General features: G+C 44.4%; 1 protein-coding gene across 1 annotated transcript in view; it reads left to right on the plus strand.

Moving 5' to 3' along the window:
- LOC111149824 (ATP/GTP binding protein like 2) overlaps positions 1-20,545 on the plus strand; it is a 40,432-nt gene extending 19,887 nt beyond the window's left edge. The window contains exons 8-18 of the mRNA XM_022507117.1: positions 1,870-2,023; positions 3,749-4,531; positions 6,414-6,570; positions 7,270-7,396; positions 7,981-8,081; positions 9,103-9,233; positions 13,083-13,149; positions 15,294-15,419; positions 15,897-16,010; positions 18,578-18,661; positions 20,372-20,545. Of these exons, the coding sequence (XP_022362825.1) occupies positions 1,870-2,023; positions 3,749-4,531; positions 6,414-6,570; positions 7,270-7,396; positions 7,981-8,081; positions 9,103-9,233; positions 13,083-13,149; positions 15,294-15,419; positions 15,897-16,010; positions 18,578-18,661; positions 20,372-20,545 (2,018 nt within the window). The remainder of the gene's footprint in view (positions 1-1,869; positions 2,024-3,748; positions 4,532-6,413; positions 6,571-7,269; positions 7,397-7,980; positions 8,082-9,102; positions 9,234-13,082; positions 13,150-15,293; positions 15,420-15,896; positions 16,011-18,577; positions 18,662-20,371) is intronic.
- Positions 20,546-20,804: the final 259 nt, after the last annotated feature.

The raw sequence follows: 20,804 nt of genomic DNA on the forward strand, positions 1-20,804 counted from the left end.
GTCATCATAATATGAATATATTTGCTAATGAAATGACTAATAAAATAAGGCCCCATGCATATTACTACTTAATGCTTGCACCTATCCTGCCCCATGGTCAGCATCTTTGTTGTTATCAGTCACTAGCTGATTGGTGGATAATATTAATATCTGACAATATAATGCAAGTACAGTAAAAATCATTTGCAAAGTGAAATTATCCTTACAGGACATGCAAGATTTTATGAAATTGATTAATGTTGAAGAATTACTTGAATCACTTGCAAAGCCACTGACAAATGAGAATCTAGAAATTTCTTGTCTGTTAACAAGGAGAAAATCAACAAAAGATGACAAAACAGGTTCTTCTAGACACAATGATAAGACTACTGTGGTACACAGTCCTTGGGAAAACTATGAAGCCTTAAAATAGTTCTGCAGGGCGCCTGGGTGGCTCAGTGGATTAAAGCCTCTGCCTTCAGCTCAGGTCATGATCTCAGGGTCCTGGGATCGAGTCCCGCATCGGACTCTCTGCTCAGCAGGGAGCCTGCTTCCTCCTCTCTCTCTCTCTCTGCCTGCCTCTCTGCCTACTTGTGATCTGTCAAATAAATAAATAAATAAATAAATAAATAAAATAGTTCTGCAAAAGTAACTGTAAAATTCAAAGATGTCATATGGCAGTCTCACTGAATTTGTCTAAAAAATTGCAATCCAGGGCCACTGGGCTGGCTCATCAGTGGAGCATATGATTCTTGATCGTGGGGTTGTAAGTTCAAGCCCCATGTTGGGTGTAGAGATTACTTAAAATAATATCTTTAAAAACAAATTACAAGGGCATCTGGGTGGCTCAGTCAGTCGAGCATCTGACTCTTGGTTTCCGCTCAGGTTGTGATCTCGGGGTCATGGGATTGAGCCCCACCTGGGGTTCTGCACTCAGCAGGGAGTCTGCTTAAAGATTCTCTCTCTCTCTCTGCCCCTCCCAAAACACATTCTCTCTTCCACCCTCCCAAATAAAGAAATAAAATATTTTTTTAAAGTTGCAACCCCCACCAAAAGGATAGAAAGAGATTTTATAAACTAAATTTTGTAAATAAAATAAATTTTATATTTTGTTTTAACATCACTTTAAAGATAAAATTTCAATCATAACCTTTTCTTTTCTCTAATTAATATGATATTTTTGTTCCCTTCTTAAGTTAATTCACACATGCCAATTCTCAAACTTCTAATTTTTTTTATATTTAAATCTGGAAGGATATACCAAAAATTATATGGAGTATACTTTATTTTCTCTTTTTTGTTTTTTCCTTTACCTTTTTAAATTTTTTATTTATTTTTTTAAAAGATTTTATTTGTTTATTTGACAGAGAGAGACAGCAAGAGAGGGAACACAACAAGGGGAGTGGGAGAGGGAGAAGCATCCTTTCCACTGAGCAAGGAGCCTAATGTGGGACTTGATCCCAAGACCCTGGGATCATGACCTGAGCTGAAGACAGATGCTTAACAACTGAGCCACCCAGGCACCCCATCCTTTACCTTTTTTAAATTAATAAATAGGTACCTTTTTTTAGGATTAAGAATGTAAATATTTTTAGACGCTCTATGTGTAATATCATTTGTTTGAAAACACGCTTTTAAATTAGGGCTGAAATTCGTACAAACAGTATCTGAGATGCCAAGGGCACAGGCCATGCAGCCATACAACACCTTAAAGGTCTTCAAAGAAATCCACAAAGTTTAAAATTAAAAATCTCAGCAAGCACGGAAATCTGAATATTCATTATTGTTAACCTAGAATGGCATCGAACACACAGAAGAACTCAGTAAATATTGGCTGGATGAATGGGTTCTAAGTGGAACCTGCCCTGAATATGTCTGTCTCATCCGCAGTGCCCACTGAAGGTTCCTATTTCACCAGTGCCAGAGTGGGAGGCAAGCGAGGGATTATCAGGGAGCTTGCCGTCACACTGCAGGGACCCGAGGATAATACTCTCCTGTTTGAGTCAAGGTTTGAGAGCGGGAATCTGCAAAAAGCCGTCAGAGTGTGAGTAATGGGAATTTCCCAAGGGGGCGATAACTGGAGGGGCTGAGCCTTGTCTTCAGGAGTCATATAAGGAGTCAGTAGTGTTTTTGAAAAAGAGAGAGGTGGTAAGAAATGGTCATGAGGATGAAGAAGAATGGAATAATTGTGACTCATTTTCCCCCAGAGCAAAAATTTACCTACATTGTTTTTTCTGCTTGTGTAAGAAATTAGTGCTCATTTAAAATTTGTATTAATAGGGGCACCTGGATGGCTCAGTAGAGCATGTGACTCTTGATCTCGGGGTCATGAGTTCGAGCCCCACCTTGTGGGTAGCAATTACTTAAATAAATCAAACCCTTTAAAAATGTTTTGTGTTAATAAACATGCATAACATTAAAAAAATGAAGTCCTATAATCATACCTCCCCAGATACACCAGCTGTTAACAGTTGAGTATATATGCAATAATTTCCCCCCTCTTTCTGTTATGTATAATATACAGAAATGATTTTTTTTTTTAAAGATTTTATTTATTGGGGCACCTGGGTAGCTCAGTGGGTTAAAGCCTCTGCCTTCGGCTCAGGTCATGATCCCAGGGTCCTGGGATCGAGCCCCACATTGGGCTCTCTGCTCAACCTGCTCCCCCGCCACCCCCTCTGCCTGCCTCTCTGTCTACTGTCTATCAAATAAGTAAATAAAATCAAATAAATAAATAAAATCTTAAAAAAATAAATAAAAATTTAAAAAATTTTAAAAATAAGATTTTATTTATTTATTTGACAGAGAGAGAGAGACAGAGAGAGAACAAGCAGGTAGAGTAGCAGAGGGAGAGGAAGAAGCAGACTCCCTGCTGAGTAGGGACCCCCCGCAATGCAAGGCTCCATCCCAGGACACTGGGATCATGACCTGAGCCAAAGACAGACGCTTAACTGACTGAGCCACCAAGGCACCCCAGAAATTATTTATTTTTTAAAATAGCATGATGGTATATGTACTGTTTTACAAGTTGCTTTTTGCCACTTAATAAATTTTGTTTATTTTCCTATGACAGTACCACAGATTTATCTCCTTATTTTTAATAATTCATATTATTCATTTTCTTTCTTTTTTTTTTTTTTTATTTGACAGAGAGAGAGATCACAAGTAGGCAGAGAGGCAGGCAGAGAGAGAGGAAGGGAAGCAGGCTCCCTGCTGAGCAGATAGCCCGATGTGGGGCTCGATCCCAGGACTCCGGGATCATGACCTGAGCTGAAGGCAGAGGCTTTAAACCACTGAGCCACCCAGGCGCCCCTCTTTTTTTCTTTTTTTAAAAGATTTTATTTAGGGATGCCTGGGTGGCTTAGTTGTTTTATTTATTTGTCAGAGAGAGAGAGACAGCGAGAGAGCACAAGCAGAGGGAGAGGCAGGCAGAGAGAGAGGGAGAAGCAGGCTCCCACCAAGCAAGGAGCCCAACACGGGGCTCAATCCCAGGACCCCGAGATCATGACCTGAACCCATACAGATGCTTAGCCAACTGAGCCACCCAAGCAACACCCCCAAGCAAACTTTCTTTACCTAAATTTCTGCCAGCCTTATAGTATGAGTAGGGGGACCATGTAAATTAGAAAATTAAGGCTTAATGTAGCAGTCTTTCCTGTTGTAATAAGATCTGTTTTTGCCAGGGGGAAACAACACTTTTTTGGATTTGCTTTTTGAGGGGGGAGGGATGTGAGGTGACAGAGACAGTCTTCAATTTTCTCCATTACAGAGATACCTATGAGTATGAACTCACCTTGCGAACTGACCTCTACACAAACAAACACACTCAGTGGTTTTATTTTCGGGTTCAAAACACTAGAAAAGATGTGACCTACCGCTTCACCATTGTCAACTTGCTAAAACCCAAGAGCCTTTATACTATAGGGATGAAGCCACTCATGTACTCCCAACTGGATGCCGACACCCACAACATTGGCTGGAGGAGAGAAGGAAAGGAAATCAGGTACTTCAAGAACAACACGGAGGATGGGCAGCAGCCCTTTTACTGTCTTACGTGGACCATCCAGTTTCCGCATGACCAGGACACTTGCTTCTTTGCTCACTTCTACCCATATACGTACACTGACTTGCAGTGCTACCTGCTGTCTGTGGCGAATAACCCGGTCCAGTCTCAGTTCTGCAAACTCCGAACGTTATGCAGGAGCCTAGCAGGAAATACCGTCTACCTGCTCACCATCACCAACCCATCCCGGACCCCGCAAGAGGCGGCTGCAAAGAAAGCTGTGGTCTTGAGCGCCCGAGTCCACCCTGGAGAAAGTAATGGCTCGTGGATCATGAAGGGCTTTTTGGACTTCATCCTTAGCAACTCCCCAGATGCCCAGCTCCTCAGAGATATCTTTATCTTCAAAGTGGTTCCTATGCTAAATCCAGATGGAGTGATTGTGGGGAATTACCGGTGTTCGCTGGCAGGAAGGGACTTAAACAGGCATTATAAAACCATTCTGAAGGAGTCCTTCCCTTGCATCTGGTACACCAGGAACATGATCAAAAGGTGAGCCCCTTGATCTGTTGATCTTCCTCCGAATGCTGTGAGCACCGTCTGATGGGTGCGGGGGCTCTTCTTACGTAGGACTCAGGCGTGGCTTCGGAGACTGTCTTTACTGTTCTGTTTGCAGTCATATAGGTGTGCTCAGTTCCAAACTTTTAAGTCCTGTTTTATCTTTCTTTTCAAAGATTACATTTATTTATTTGAGAGAGAGAGAATATGAGCAGTGAGAGGGGCAGAGGGAGAAGCTGACTCCCCGCAGAGCAGGGAGCCCGACACGGGGCTCTGTCCCAGGACCCTGGGATCATGACCTGAGCTGAAGGCAGACGCTTAACTGACTGAGCCACCCAGGCACCCCCAGTCCTGTTTTACCTTTGGGCTGAAACTGAACATGCAACATTTCAGCAAGAGGCATTTCTCTTATTAGTGAAACAATGGAATAGAGAGTTCAGAAGTCAGAGAAATTCATAGGCCTTCGTCATGAGGCCTGTGTAGTAATAATACCAGCACCTAACAATCAGGCAGTATTTGTGTAGAGGGGACAGGTGATACTCTCAGTGCTTTACACACAGGACCCATGGAGTCTTCACATTAACTCTCTGACGCAGGCACATTCAGTATCCCCCGTATGTAAACGGTGAGGAAATTAAGTCCACAAAAGGTTAAGCAACTTGCCTAAGGTCACAGAGCTAAAAAGTGACAGAGTAGATATTTGAACACAGACTCTCAGGTTCCAGAGTCTGAGTTCTTTATTACCTCTTATATTGCCTCTCATAAGGAAAGAATAGTAAGTAAATCAGTTAATATTTTCCAAGCTTCTGTGAAAGCAGTTGAAGGCTATGATGGAATGGCACCCACCTTACCGGAAATGGAACCACAGCACAGAAGAATATGTGAGCGCACACACCTCATAACCGTATCTGTGGCGGGGGTGGGGTGGGGGGGAGTCGTGTGGGGCTGGTAGGCAAAATGGCTAAGAGCATGTGCTTGGAAGTCAGACAGGCCTGGCTTCGAGACCTGGTGTTGCTTCGGGCTTGTTCTGTGACTTGGAAGTGATCGTACCTCTCTGTGCTTCAGTTTTCCCCTCTGTAGAGTGGGGCTCAGCTCGCCTGCCTTGGGTGGTTAGCTGTGAGGAGGAAATGGGAGGGTCCGTGTCATCTGTCTAGCACAGTGCCCTCACGCTGTGAGTGCGTGGCGTTACTGTCCTCCTTCTCCTAATGGAGAAGTTGACCATGTTTGGAAGATTGAGCCAGGTGTCTGGGTGAGGAGGAGACAGAGGAGCTGAGCCTTACAGGAACTGGTGCTGGAAAGTCAGGGACCCAGGCTTTCTTTGTTTCTTTTCTTCATCTGGGCACTTACACCTCTCTCCTTCTGTCCCTCTTTTTTTTTTTTTTTTTTTTTTTAAAAGATTTTATTTATTTATTTGACAGAGAGAGACAGCAAGAGAGGGAATACAAGCAGGGGCGGTGGGAGAGGGAGAAGCAGGCTTCCTGCCAAGCAGGGAGCCCGATGTGGGGCTTGATCCCAGGACCCTGGGATCATGACCTGAGCCAAAGACAGACGCTTAACGACTGAGCCATCCAGGCGCCCCTACTTCTGCCCCTCTTTCACCAGGTCTGCCCCTAGATTTCCTCCACTTCATTGTTAGCTTACACAAGGCCTATCCGCCACTCCCTTCAACAGCAGGGTGTTTCCATCCCAAGTCCCTCTGACCGTCAGCGCAAGGACTGCTGGTAGCATGTTTACAGCAGTGGCCAAGAATGGAGATAGGGTTCTTTGAAGGGGTTGACATTTTCTTTAGAGGGACAGTAGCAAGACAAACGTAGATCCTTGATGATTGTCATGTATTTGGATGTCTACTAAGTCCTTTGTTTGCCCCCCTCAATAGACTTCTGGAAGAAAGGGAGGTTCTCTTGTATTGTGATTTCCATGGCCACAGCCGCAAGAATAATATCTTTTTGTACGGCTGTAATAGCAACGATCGCAAGTACTGGCTTCACGAGCGCGTCTTTCCTTTAATGCTAAGCAAAAATGCACCAGATAAGGTAAGCACATAAGGTAATTTCCCATCCATTGACTAAGGAAGACAAGAACTCAGCTAGTGTCTTGAATGTCAAAGTAAGCCAGCATTCCCAAACAGGAGTTCAAGGCACCCTAGTCCTGCAAAATGTCCCCAGGAAAGGTGGGGAGGGGAAGAAAAGGTCACAGGCAGTAAGAAACAGAATCTACCTTCTCTGCTTTGGAGATTCACAGTCTACAATAACATACTAAATGCTCTGAGAAGTCTTGCACAGGAAGTCTGTGTAATTTTATTAGTCCTTCCTCCTCCTGAGCAACATGACTGTAGAACTCATTTCTCCTCTGTAATACCTGTTAACATCCCATAGAATTGCTATTTTATGGAACATACTTTAAGAAATAATATACAGGGGCGCCTGGGTGGCTCAGTGGGTTAAAGCCTCTGCCTTCGGCTCAGGTCATGATCTCAGGGTCCTGGGATCGAGCCCCGCATCGGGCTCTCTGCTCAGCAGGGAGCCTGCTTCCCTTCCTCTCTCTCTGCCTGCCTCTCTGCCTACTTGTGATCTCTGTCTGTCAAATAAATAAAATCTTTAAAAAAAAAAAAAAAAAAAAAAAAGAAATAATATACAGATCCCTGGGAAACCATTCTCGTATCCTGTCAATGACTCTAAGGCATCTTGTGTTTGCTAGTTTATGTTTAGCGGTGGATTTGGGTTTCTCTTTAGTTCTCTTTTCAGAGTTGTAACTTTAAGGTGCAGAAGTGCAAGGAAGGCACAGGCCGAGTCGTGATGTGGCGCATGGGGATCCTCAACAGCTACACCATGGAGTCCACCTTTGGGGGGTCCACCCTGGGTAAGCTCTCTTGTACGTCATAGGTCAGCCTGGTAAGGGGAAGCCAAGCAAAGCACGGAGGGCATGAAATCCTTTCGAACACTGGAAAAATGACTGACCTTGATTTTCCTAACTGCACCTTCTGCCGAATTTGACCAACCTAAATATGAGGGCGAAATGTTACCCTTGATGGGGCAGCATAGCATAGTGCCTGCTCAGGACCTGGAGTCAGGCAGCTCCGGGTTTGACTTTCAGCTCCACTTGGGATCTGGCTAAGTCACTTAACTCTGTGAACCTCTTTTTTTTTAACTTAGCAATAACAGTAGCACCCGCCTTGTAGGTCCTACCCAATGAGCTAATGTGCATTAAGCCGTTGGCACAGCGCCTACCACGGAGTAAAACTTCAGTAACTATAGCCATGTGACTGCAGACTTTTCCTCATTGTCAAGATTCTTCTGAACCAAGCCAGAACTACAGGGAGAAAGACCCTGTCCAGAAGCACAATATTCTAGAATCAAAGATGGTGTTGTTAAGGAGGTGTTCATAAATTAGACCGCATTTGCTCATTCAGATTTGATAAGAAATGTTTATGATTTTTTTTTCAGGCAATAAAAGAGATACTCACTTTACCACTGAGGATCTAAAGTCTCTAGGTTACCATGTTTGTGACACCCTTCTGGATTTCTGTGATCCTGACCGAACCAAGGTAAAAATGGGCTTTCAAAAACTGTGGTGATGCTACTGTGATCAGTTTTACATGGGTCCGAGGTCAGCCCAGTGAGATTATAGGTGGTCTTTATTTTCCTCTTACTATCATTTTTAAGTTTTTATTATCAATGAAAGTAAGAAAGCCCCCAGCCCGCACACCCTCCACCAATGGTAAGACCTCATAACTCGCCCAGAAGGTAGGAGCCTTCTTGCCGACTATCCATCAGCACACCTCTCTCTCACTTTGCTTCTCGGAAAAGCGAGGGTCCTTTCTCTTCTCCAAAACCAACCCTGCCCTTTACGCACTTGCCAGCCCCCACTCCGCGGCCTCCCTAATGTCATGCCTCATTCCTTCCCTCCTCCATTTTCTGTGTCCTCGGTTTTTTCGTCTTCTTACTTCTTCCCGTCAACCACACGTGTTCTCAGCCGCCCCAGTCCTGACTCCTGCGTGGGTTTCATCCGGCCATGTTTCTCCAGCGGAGGCAGGAGGGTACTCTTAGTTCCCTTTATTGCTCAGCTACTTAAAAGGGAGTTTGTGCTCATGGGCTCTATCTAACTCCTCTCTCATGCCCCCTCTCAGATGGCCCCGGGGACACTTACACAGACTGCTCTGGGTGCAACTGTTTACGAAAACATATCTAAAGGAGAATGCGACCACAGCATGGCCTGTGAAATCACATCTGGCATGGGCCAAAGTCTGAATGACCCCATTCTAATGTTTCCTTTTTTGCTATTCAAAAAAAATAAAATAAGTTAGAACTTTGCATTATTTAAGAAGCTTATTATTGTCTATAGCCAGGGAAAAGTACCTAAAGCAGTGTTCACTGATGTTCTGCCTTAGAAACACTTGCTACCGCTCATGTAATTTATATGTTAACATGTCCTTATTAACAGAGGTGACAGCCCACTCATCTTTATGTTCCCAGCAATAAATAAAGTGCCTTTCAGCATATACTTAGTAAATATTTGATAAATAAATCAATGGATAATCAAAAATGTTCTTTTTTCCACTTCCACAGTTCATGCAGTGTTTGGCAGAGCTTAAAGAGCTCTTACAACAGGAGATCCATAAGAAATTCAATGAACTTGGACAAGATATGGATTTAGAAGGAAGTTGGAGTGACATCTCTCTGTCTGATATTGAATCCAGGTAACAAATTTCATTTCAGAGAAAAACCAGAGAAGTTCTTTTTTTTTTTTTTTAAGGTTTTATTTATTTATTTGACAGAGAGAGACACAGTGAGAGAGGGAACACAAGCAGGGGGAGTGGGAGAGCGAGAAGCAGGCTTCCCTCTGGGTCGCGGGGTTCGATCCTAGGATCCTGACCCAAGCCGCAGGCAGATATTTAATGACTGAGCCACCCAGGCGCCCCTATTTTTTTTTTTTGTTATTGTTGTTTGTTTGCTCTGCTGTTTCATTGGTTTTGAACCTCAGGTGCAAAATATTGAATAAATCATGGCACGCTTAAATATATCATTTCTTCAGCAACCATGTATTGAGTGCATGTTCTCTGACAGCCTCATTTCTTGAGTTAGGGAGATGAGCAGGCAATACATGTAGGGCCTTTAGGCAATTGTAAAGCCTTTGTCTTTTACTCCAAGGAGGTGGAAAGCCTTTGGAAGGTTTTAAGTAGAGAAGTGTCATGTTCCGACTTGAGTTTTAGTTTCAGTAGGAATACCCTGGCTGCTATGTGGAAAATAGATTGTGAAGAGGAAAGGTGTAAGCAGGAACATTCATTAGGAGGCTCTGGCAATAATACAGGTAAATACAGATGGTGGGCTCGACCTGAGTAGTTGTAGTAGTGGTTGGGGATGTACGAATTGGTTGGATTCTAGATACATTTTGAAGTCTCAAACAGGATTTTCTTATGGCTTTTATATGGAGCATGAGAGAAGGAGAATGTGTCCATAATTGGTTGAATGGAGTTGCCTTTTACCGAGATGGGGAAGATCAAGGGGGTGGAGAAGATTAGGGGAGAGATGAAGACCCAGAAGCAAGTGTTAGGCACATTCAGTCTGAGCTGTCAATTAGATATCGAAATGGAGATATTGGATGGGCAGTTGAATATATGAGTCTGGAGTTCAGTGGCGAGGTCAAATAGGGTCATCACTAGATAGGTGATATTTAAACCTTGAGACTAGGGATACCTGGGTGTCTCAATCGGTTAAGCATCTGATTCTTGGTTTTGGCTCAGGTCATGATCTCAGGGTTGTGAGATCAAGCCCCACATCGAGCTCTGAGCGGGGTGTGGAGTCGGCTTGAGATTCTCTCCCTCTCCCTCTGCCCCTTTCCCTGCTCACATGCGTGCACATTCTCAAATAATTAAATAAAATCTTTTGAAAAAAATAAATAAAAAGATAAATAAGCCCTAAGACTAGATGAGATCCCAAGAGAGCAAGTGCAGACAGAGCAACGAGGAGGTCCAAGTCTAAGCTCTAAAAGGTCACAGAGATGAGGAGGAGCCAGGAAATGAGGTGAAAAATCCAGGATCCCACAATGGCCTCCAGGCTATGGGAGCTAGCCATCTCCTTACAACCTCCATCCTCACCCTCTCACACACCGCTATAGCTACCCTGGCCTCCTCACTCTTCTTCAGACTTTCTGGGCCCTGTTCTGCCTCAGGGCCTTTGTGCTAGCAGTCCCAGCTGCCTAGAATGCTCTTCTCCCAGATATCTGTGTGCTCATTCCTCACCTCCTTCAAGTCTTTGTTTAAATGTCAACTTTTTCAATGTGGCCTACTCTTGTTACTCTAATACTGCCACTTGCTCCCCTGCCTTTGCCTTCCTGCCATTCATTCCCTGTCCCCCAGAGGTGCTCTACTTTTTCCCAAAACATTTCATCACCTCTGTCCTTCTATGTCATTTACATCTTTATTGTGTTTATTATGTATTGTCTGTGTCCCCCTATGAAGATGTGGGTCTGCAAGGTCAGAGAGCTTTATTTTGTTCACCTCTATCTCATGCACCTAGAACTGTACCCAGCCCATAGGGAGAGCTCAATACATATTTGTTGAATTAATTTAGTGTGTAGGATATCACCCCCACCCTAGTCATCTCCACAAGTATTTTAGGAAGCCCTCAGGTGGCTGGGTGTCTCACAGGTATGCAAGTACCCCTTCTACTCCAGCTTACTGGCCAATGTGCCCCAAGCCTGCCCTGGCTGCCCTCGTTCAGGTTCCTGGGCTGGACATGGCAGTCCTCCTCCAGAGGAGGCACTGTAGACCGCAGCGGGCAGGGCAAAGGGGCTGGCTGTCTGTCCTACTCTATGTGGCACACATGGATGGACATCTGGGCCCTGGAGTAGTTCTGCTGGCTGGATCTCCCAAATGTCTTCTTAGGAACCTTAAATCAGAGCGTCAGGCTAGCCAGTGTGCCCATTCGCTATGTTGCTGCCTCCACTTTCCCAGAATTCTCTGCCTTGCTCTCAGGGACCACTGCACGAACCACGCTGCACTTTCAGCTTCAAAAACAAAATGCCCCTTCATGTCAACCCATTAGGATAGAGCCCAGGGGAAGTCAACTCAGAAACAGGGAGACTGCATTCTAGCTGGCCTAGCAGGGGTACTCTGATACAGCGAGTTAAAAATGATTGAAAGCAGTTTTTCAGCGTCTGCATCAGGAAGCCAGCTATCAGAACCCTCCATGGGGCTCCACTCGCCCATTCTCACTGTGATGCAGAAAAGCAGACTGTGAGTGTCCAACCCTGTGTGTGCACCCACACAGTCTTCAACATTTTCTGCGGCATACTGCATCTAATGCTTTTGTCTTGTTTATTAAAGTCTTCTCTTATCTCTGAAAGGGACTTCAGAGACTATTATCCAATGGCCTCAAAGGCTTACTATTCAGACTAGAAAAGCCTTTCGAGAACACGGAATGGGGAATTAGATCAGAGAAGAGAGGGCTTTCTTCCTGCTGCTTTACTGTGGGGTTCCTCATTGTGCACCAAAGAGAGGGAGGGGGAGCGTGAACAGGATGAAAGGTGTGAGAAAAAGAATGGCTTGAAATGCCATCTTTTCCCAGGAGATCTGAGTTTTGTGATTTTTTTTAATGTATGGAGACTGTGTGGTAGAGCACAGCTCCCAGTTCTAGCCAGCCACACCCCAGGAAAGGGAAAATACAATGTGACACTTGAACAGTGGATGTGATGAAGGCAGCAAGGTGGATTGTCTGAGCCCTCGTTCCTCATAGCCTTTGCAGGAAGGGGCTGACCATTTGTGAGGGAAGACTTTAGGTCAGTCTGGACATGCATCCGCAACTTTTGAAGCAGGAATTGGGGTGATGAAAGTAATGCCTCTGGTCCCCAACCTATAGATTCCTTGATATCAAATATGTTTATGTGTGTATTCAACACAGTTTTTTTTTTCTTAAAGAGTTTATCCATTTATTTGACAGAGAGATCACAAGTAGGCAAAGAGACAGGCAGAGAGAGAGAGAGGGAAGCAGGCTCCCTGCTGAGCAGAGGGCCCAATGTGGGGTTGATGCGGGGCTCGGTCCCAGGACCCTGGGATCACGACCTGAGCCGAAGGCAGAGGCTTAAACCACTGAGCCACCCAGGCGCCCCTCAACACAGTTTTTAAGAGTACCTGGTAGGATTCTTGCTCTTTGAACTGGTCCTGGCCAGACAGGAATGAATGAAACCCTGCTTTCAAACAAATCATCGTCCCTTGGTCTTGCCCGGGGCTGCACACTGAGAATCTTCCAGCCTCTCACTGTTGCTGCCCAGGGCACCTTGGCCCACCTGGCCAGTATTTATTTTGCCACACGGATTGCAAAGTCCTTGGGGTCAGGGGCTCTGCTCTCGATGCACTGCCTGGAATGCAGTACACATTCAGGATGAATGAATAAACATGCCTGTCAAGAATTCTTAGGCATCGAAATGCAGGCATTGGGGGCAAGTAGCAGACTTGATGTCCTAATCCCATGCTGCCAGTCTGCTAAATGTTCCCCTTCCTAGACATTAATAACAGGTATTTCCCTTTCCTCTTTCCTTTTGGAAACAGCACCAGTGGTTCTGACAGTTCCCTCTCGGACGGTCTCCCTCTTCACCTACTGAACATAGCCCATGAGGTAAGATGGGATAGACCATCACCCCAGGAAGGAGCAGCCAGATAAAATCTATAGAAAAGGGGCGCCTGGGTGGCTCAGTCTGTTAAGCTTCTGCCATCAGCTCAGGTCATGATCTCAGGATCTTGGGATCGAGCCCCACGTGGGGCTTCCTGCTCTGCAGGGAGCCTGCTTCTCCATCTGCCTGCCACTCCCCCTGCTTGTGCTCTCTCCCTCTCTCTTTCTCTGCCAAAATAAATAAATAAAATATTTTTAAAAAATAAAATAAAATATGTAGGAAATATAGCAGTGGTATCCTAACTGGTTACCCTGCCCTCGAATCTTTCATTTTGCCTTTATAACTTTCCTTTTAAAAATCTAGGGGAAAGGGACACGTAGGTGGCTCAGTTGTTAGGCATCTGCCTTTGGCTCAGGCCCTGATCCCAGGGTCCTGGGATCAAGTCTCGCATTGGGCTCCTTGCTTGGTGGGGAGGCTGCTGCTCCCTCTCCCATTCCCCCTGCTTGTGTTCCCTCTCTCGCTGTGTCTCCTCTCTCTGTCAAATAAATAAATAAAATCCTTTTTTAAAAAATCTGGGGGAAAATCTAAGGGAAAAAATGTGAGGATTCCATGTTTATTACAAAGTTCACTAAAATGAAAAAAAGTTTAACTAAAAGTGAAAACCATCTTAAGAAATAAGGGTTGTTAAAAATGACCCATACTTATTTATTTATTTAAGATTTTATTTTTATACTTCTTTCTCTATACCCAACAAGGAGCTCGAAATCATGACCCCAAGATCAAGAATTGCATGCTCCACTGACTGAGCCATCTAGGCAGCTTGACCCATACATTTTTAAAAAAGTGTTTCTCTGTTCATGTAGTTGTAGATAGTTTTTTATACTTCCATATATTGTTTTTTGTCCCGTCTTATTCACAGACTTTTTCTTACGTAGATGATATAAAAGCTTTACAAACAACAAAATATTTGTTATAGTTCGTTATGCACATGATTTCCTAGTTACATTAAGAAATGTCTCCTTCGGAGGGCGCCTGGGTGGCTCAGTGGGTTAAAGCCTCTGCCTTTGGCTCAGGTCATGATCCCAGGGTCCTGGGATCAAGCACCACATCGAGCTCTTTGCTCAGCAGGGAGCCTGCTTCCCTTCCTCTCTCTCTGCCTGCCTCTCTGCCTACTTGTGATCTCTGTCTGTCAAATAAATAAATAAAATCTTAAAAAAAAAAAAAAAAGAAATATCTCCATCATTAAAAAAAAAGAAAGAAAGAAAGAAATAGTTCCATTATAAGTTGAGCTGGAGGCTGAGTCAGGTGGAGACAGCCAAATCGGACCGGACCCTGTAAGTTTTTCAGCTGGATTTACAACATCAGTATAAGCTTCACCACACCATAGGTCCCCAGATAATTGGTCCTGAGCTTTACTTGCTTAATTAGTAAAGCCACCTCATGGTAATAGCCAAACTGAACCTTTTAAATTAAAAAATAATTTTTTTTTAAGGGAGAGAGAGGGTAAGCAGGGGTGGGACATGGGGGAAGAGCCAGAGGGAGCAGGAGGGAGAGAATCTTAAGCAGGCTGCTCCACACCCAGCACGGAACCTAACAAGGGGCTCAATCCCACAACCCTGAGATTACGACTAGCGCTAAAGGAGTCGGGCACTTAACTGACCAAACCACCCGGGGGCCCCAGCCAAACTGAATCTTTTAACCACACACTTAATAATATTATCTGTAGCTGACATTATTGCCATAAGTAATCTGGTTTTATGTTGTGAAACACAGATACGTGGTTATTTTATATATATATATATATATATATATATATATATATATATATACACACATACACACGTGTAGGTATATATGTATATGTAGGTATATATATATATATATGTATACACACACACACACACACACGTAGGTGCCCCTTTGGCAGTATGCCTATAGTAGTAGGATTTGGGGACGTTAAATGGGGAGTGGATTCTGCTACGGAGGTAACTGAACTGTTTGTTCCCCAAACGAGCAGGAGTTCAGCACCATAGGGCCCACGTACTGGGTCAGCCGTTGTGGCTTGAGTGTCGGGCGGAAGCGGGCTCCCTGTGGGTGCCCTTATTTCTGGAATCCCCAGTGACGACTTCCTCTGTGCTTTCTGGAATAGGTGAATCAAAAAAAGAAGATGTATAAGAAGAAAAAAAAGAAGCCACTTCAGACAAGGAAACAGCGAAATGAACAGTATCAGAAAAATAATTTGATGAGGGAGTTAAAGTTAACAGAAGATATCCCGGTAAGAAGGCTCTGTTGCCTACCTCTGCCCTCTGGTCAAAGAGCATTCCATGGAGGGAGCAGGACAAGGAGATAAAGTTTACTCTAAACCAGAAGGGAATGGGTAATGGGGTAGAAGGAAGTTAATTTGAGTTCAGAGCTCTTCCATGAGTCCTCTGGACATCTCTGAGCAGATCTCAGCCTTGGCCCACTGATTCTGCACTACACTCTGGCATGGGTTTTGACCACGGTGGTTACCGGAGTAGTGGTGGCTGGAGCCAGTCCAGGTTTGCTGGGTAGCGGGGGTGTCCGGCCTCATCCAGTATAAGGAGGATGGGCTCCTTCCCAGTCTCCTCCCACCTACCATCCCCACTCCATGCCCCCTGCTTCCTAACGATGAAAATGCTTTCAGACATGGAAGTTTTACTGTTGAGTGAATTGGGTAGATTAATTGCAATGGATCAGTTGAAAATATTCTCTTTGCACTCAATCCCTCCAGGAAAGGGCAGGGTTTGCTTCTACTCTGCAAAAGCAGCCTACCTTTTTCAGAAACTCAGAGAATGCCAATTCTTCCACGATGCGAAATGAAAAACCAAGGTTGAATGAGGTAGTAGTTTTGCTTGCTTTTTTTTTTTTTAACTCTTTCATGGAAAATTTATCAGAACATTTTTTGGGTAATATATTTAAAGTGTACAATGTGGTATTTGATTTATTTACACATCATGAGAGGGTTCCCACCTGAGTTAATTAACACATCTACCACCTCAAGTAATTACTTTTTTTTCCTTTAATAACTGAAAGTTTATACCCTTTTACCATCTTCTCCCTATTTCCCCCACTCTCCAGCAACCACCATTCTACTCTCTGTATCTGTGAGTTTGATCTTTTTTTTTTTTAGGTTCCACACATAAGTGATACCATGTGGTGTTTGTCTCTCTATGGCCACTTTCATTAAGTGTAATGCCCTCCAGGTTCATCCATGTTGTCACAAATGACAGGATTTTCTCCTTTTTTAAAACTGAATAACACTATTTGCAGATATTTTCTCTCATTCCATAGGTTTTCTTTGGTTTTGGTTTTATTGGGGGGGTTAAATTATTTTTAAAGTAATCTCTACCCCAACCATGGGACTTGAACTCACAGAGTCACATGCCCTCCCAACTGAGCCAGCCAGGCACCCCTGCCTTCTGATTTTGTTAATGATTTCCTTTGCCGTGCAGAAGTTTTTAGTTTGATGTAGTCTCACTTGTTTATTTTTGCTTTTGGTGTCAAATCCAAAAAAATCATTGCCAAGGCCAATATCAAGGAGCTTATCCCCTCAGTGTTCTTCTAGGAGTTTTATGGTTTCGGGGCTTCAGTTTAAGTTTTTAATCCATTTTGAGTTGACTTTAGTGTATGGTACAAGACGGGGTATAGTTTCATTCTTTTGCATGTGGATATCTATTTTTCCTAATACCATTTATTGAAGAGACCTCTTTTCCCCATTGTATATATTGACTCTTTTATAAAAAATTAATGGATTGTATATGCGTGAGTTTATTTCTGAGTTCTCTATCCTGTTCCATCTTGGACTCTTTGTTGCAGATTCTCTGATTTTTCCAATTAGCAGGTCCCTTCCACCGGCTGAAGAATACAATAGGCCTCTATCTATGTCACCCTCCTGTCAATGCCACCAGGAGCAGGGGAATCTTAAAATTACTGGGGACATTGAAACTGCTTTGGATTAGACACTACTGAAGTCTAACAACCACTGGTGATTTGTGATTTTACACCTAGAACATAAAAACAGGCTGCTGCATCCTCTGTCTATCCCTCTGGTCAACAAATTGAACTGTGTTACCACTACATGCTTCACCTGCTACTGAGTGCTGGGAATGCAGCATTGAACAAAACACTATCTCTGCCTTAGGGACCTTGGAGTCTACTGGGGATTTTAACAAGGAAGCAGGAAATTATATCACAGAGTAGGATAAAGTAGGGGCACAGAGGAAAGGTGTGCAGTCATTTTTTAGTACTTTGGAATTGTGTGGCTCTAAAATCCTTGCTGGATTTAGTTTTTTAAGATTTATTTATTTTAGATTGAGAGAGAAAGAGAGAGAGCAAGAGGTACAGAGGGAGAGGGAGAGAGAGAATCTCAAGCAGACTCCCTGCTGAGCGCAAAGCCTGATGTGGGGCTTGATCGCACGACCCTGAGATCATGACCTAAGCCAAAATCAAGAGTTGGATGCTCGAGGCACCTGGGTGGCTCAGTGGGTTAAGCCTCTGCCTTCAGCTCAGGTCGTGATCCCAGGGTCCTGGGATAGAGCCCCGCATCAGGCTCCCTGCTCAATGGGAAGCCTGCTTCCCCCTCTCACACTCCCCCTACTTGTGTTCCCTCTCTCACTGTGTCTCTCTCTGTCAAATAAATAAAAACCTTAAAAAAAAAAAAAAAGAGTTGGATGCTCAACCGACTGAGCCACCCAGGTGTTCCTTTGGGTTTTTTATGTATAAAAATAAGCTTTGGTGGGGCACTTGGCTGGCTCAATCAGAAGAGCATGCCACTCTTGATCTTGGGGTCATGAGTCCAAGCCCCATGTTAGGCATAGGGATCACTAAAAATAAAAAATAAATTTTAAAAAAATGTTAAGTTTTGGTATACTAGTAGATAACTCTTAGTGGATAGGGTGGGAAACAGGCCCTTCTCATGCCGAATGCTACCCTTGGTTAGCAGGGATCTAAAGTGGTCCCACGGTGTTACACTGAAGAACCCCCACAGAGCATGGCCCGCATTGAGCGCCGTTCAGTGTCTAGTGTGATGGCGGCAAGAGCACAGCTTTCAAGTCTGTCTTGAGTTCAAATTCCAGCCTCACTATCGCTTTTCATGAGCTACTTAACCACTCCAGGACTTGGTTTCTGTATCTAAAATATTGGGGTAATAATACATGCATCATAAACATTGTTGAGAAAGTTAGATGAGAAACTGTGTGTCAAGTGCCTGCCATATGGTAGGCAACTCCATGAATATTAGTTTCCTCCTTTTCCTTGAATTATTATTCCTCTGTGGCTTGCCTCTCTTTTCCTGTTACAGTACTGTGATGACTTATCACGCAGGAATAAAAAACTCTCAGTGTCTATTCTGTGTAATGACACTTGTGCAAGTGGAAACGTTACTGAAAATGTGTTCGTTTATCTCCGCCACAGCTACATGGGAGAGACAAAGGCAGCTCCCTGGACCCATTGAAAATGACCTCCTTGATTCTGATGAAGAATAAAGAGAGAATGCAGGTATTTCCCCTACTGTGTTTACGTGGATGCCAGCAGCTAATCCGACTTGGCTTTCAAGTGTGTGACATGATCTGGAGGGGGAGTGAGCCACAGCCCACAGTTTCACCTCCTAGGATTTGCTCTGCTCAGGTGAACATCTAAGCTATCCGACCGCCAAGGAACACAGCCCACAAGGTGCTGCAGGACGGGAGGAATCCCACCTCTAGCCCTGGAGAATTTAGTTTCATTTTAGCGAACGATTGTTAGGTGGCTGTCGTTCTGTAAGTCCTTGGCAGCAGATAGTGAATAACGCAGCGGTTCTCGACCCTGGGAGATGTTAACAAGAACCCAGAGTGCCGCCGTCCATCATGAGGTGTGCCTCACGCCCACAGTTACCAGAGAGCATTCTGTACCGAGGTTTGTGAATGATTTGCTTTTTTAAAGGAGTAAGTTAGAATGAGCTTGTATTCTTCCCTCTAATAACATCCCTCTTGCTCATTTGCATTTGCATTTTCTTTCCTGAGAAGGAGGGAAAAGAGGTGGAGAAACAGCTAAGAATCTGTCGTGTCAAAGAGCCCTGAGGAGGCTATGGGTGGCTCACGTGCACTCTGGGCGAAAAAAGACTGAGAACCCGGACTCACATGGGTCTACCAGAGATAGAATGGACAGTTCTCCCACCAGGAGGTGACTGCTGTCTTTCCAAGGCTGCTGTTTGGGACTTCTCAGATCCGTGCTCCCATATACCTGTCAGTATCTTCTGGAGACCCTCCAAGATGCGGGACCCCTAAGGACTGTGAGACAGGATCCCTCCCTTAAGGCAGCAATCCTCTAGGAGGGGTGGAAGATATAGTGCGATAACCATGGCATCACAGAGCCTGGAGAGCACTGGGAAGACAGGTGTAGGTAAATTCAAATCAAGGAGGATTTCTGTCCTGACAAGCCGGTGAGCCTAGAGCTGCCCACCGGTGGGTCCCCCCTCCACACCCTGAAGGCATTCACTGCAGGAGGTCTCCACGTTGCTCAAGCCACATCCCACCCATTCTCAGAACCTGCTAGTTAGGCTATAACATGCAACCAGGGATTCAGTTAAACCCAATGTAGCAGGGGAATGCCATCCAGGCTTTTACCTTTGCCTCCATTTTCTTCTTCTTCTTCTTCTTCTTCTTTTTTTTTTTTTTTTTTTGATATTTTCTCTATTTGTTTAAGAGAGAGAGAGCATGAGCAGGGGGAGGGGCAGGGAGAGAAGCAGACTCCCACTGAGCAGGGAGCCTGACACAGGGCTCCATCCCAGGATCCTGTGATGATGGCCTGAGCAGAAGGCAAAGGCAGACGCTTAACCAACTGAGCTACCCAGGTGTCCCTACCTCCATTCTCTGGTAGAACATTTCTCTAGCGGAGACATAGGCATTTAACTCACATAGTAAATAAGCAGAGTCACAAACAGTGGGGCAATCTCCTCTCTTGTAGATCAAGTTCTTCTCTTTGTGTAATGTCTTTAGAGTTTATGAAATGCAGTCATGGAACTATGGGCCATTAAGGACCTTTCTTTGGCTCTCTGAAGGCAAATGCTTGACTCCCCTCTGCCCCGGAACATCAACTACTTTCTACTTCGGTATTTGAGGGGAAATGCAAATACTTCTCACTAACTCCTTGTAAAACCAACCCAGCCCTAACTATAACTTTAGAAATCGCAACCTAAAGTGATTCAACTTTTATATCTTGTTTGCACAGACAGAGAAGCCAGGATTCACAGTGTCGTGCTCTCCAAAGAGAAGCACAAATCCCAGCCAAGAGCCGGTTCCAGATATGAAGCCAAGCTGGTCCAGGAACACATATCCTGCCACAAAGAGGGGCTGCGCTGCCATGACAGTGTACCCATCCTTGCACATATACACATACCCATAGGCTGCCACATTTTGGGTGAGACACGTTCTGTAATGAGGGGAGTTGTACGACTGGGAGCTACGTTCACTTGCAGTATACTGTGTGGCGTGTTCATTGTGCACTGACCTTACACTGTGTGCTTGCGTTGCATGCGTGCCCTCCTGATACATACCTCATGCATTAGATTACTTTTCTCATAAAGTAAAATTTTATTATGATGTTGAGAAAAGCTTCCTTTGTCAGAAATTGAAGTGTGTGCTCATGAACCTACAGCCCAGAT

Source organism: Enhydra lutris, unplaced genomic scaffold (genome assembly GCF_002288905.1).
Source record: "Enhydra lutris kenyoni isolate GAN:26980312 unplaced genomic scaffold, ASM228890v2 scaffoldscaffold22, whole genome shotgun sequence".
Classification (NCBI taxonomy): Eukaryota; Metazoa; Chordata; class Mammalia; order Carnivora; family Mustelidae; genus Enhydra; species Enhydra lutris.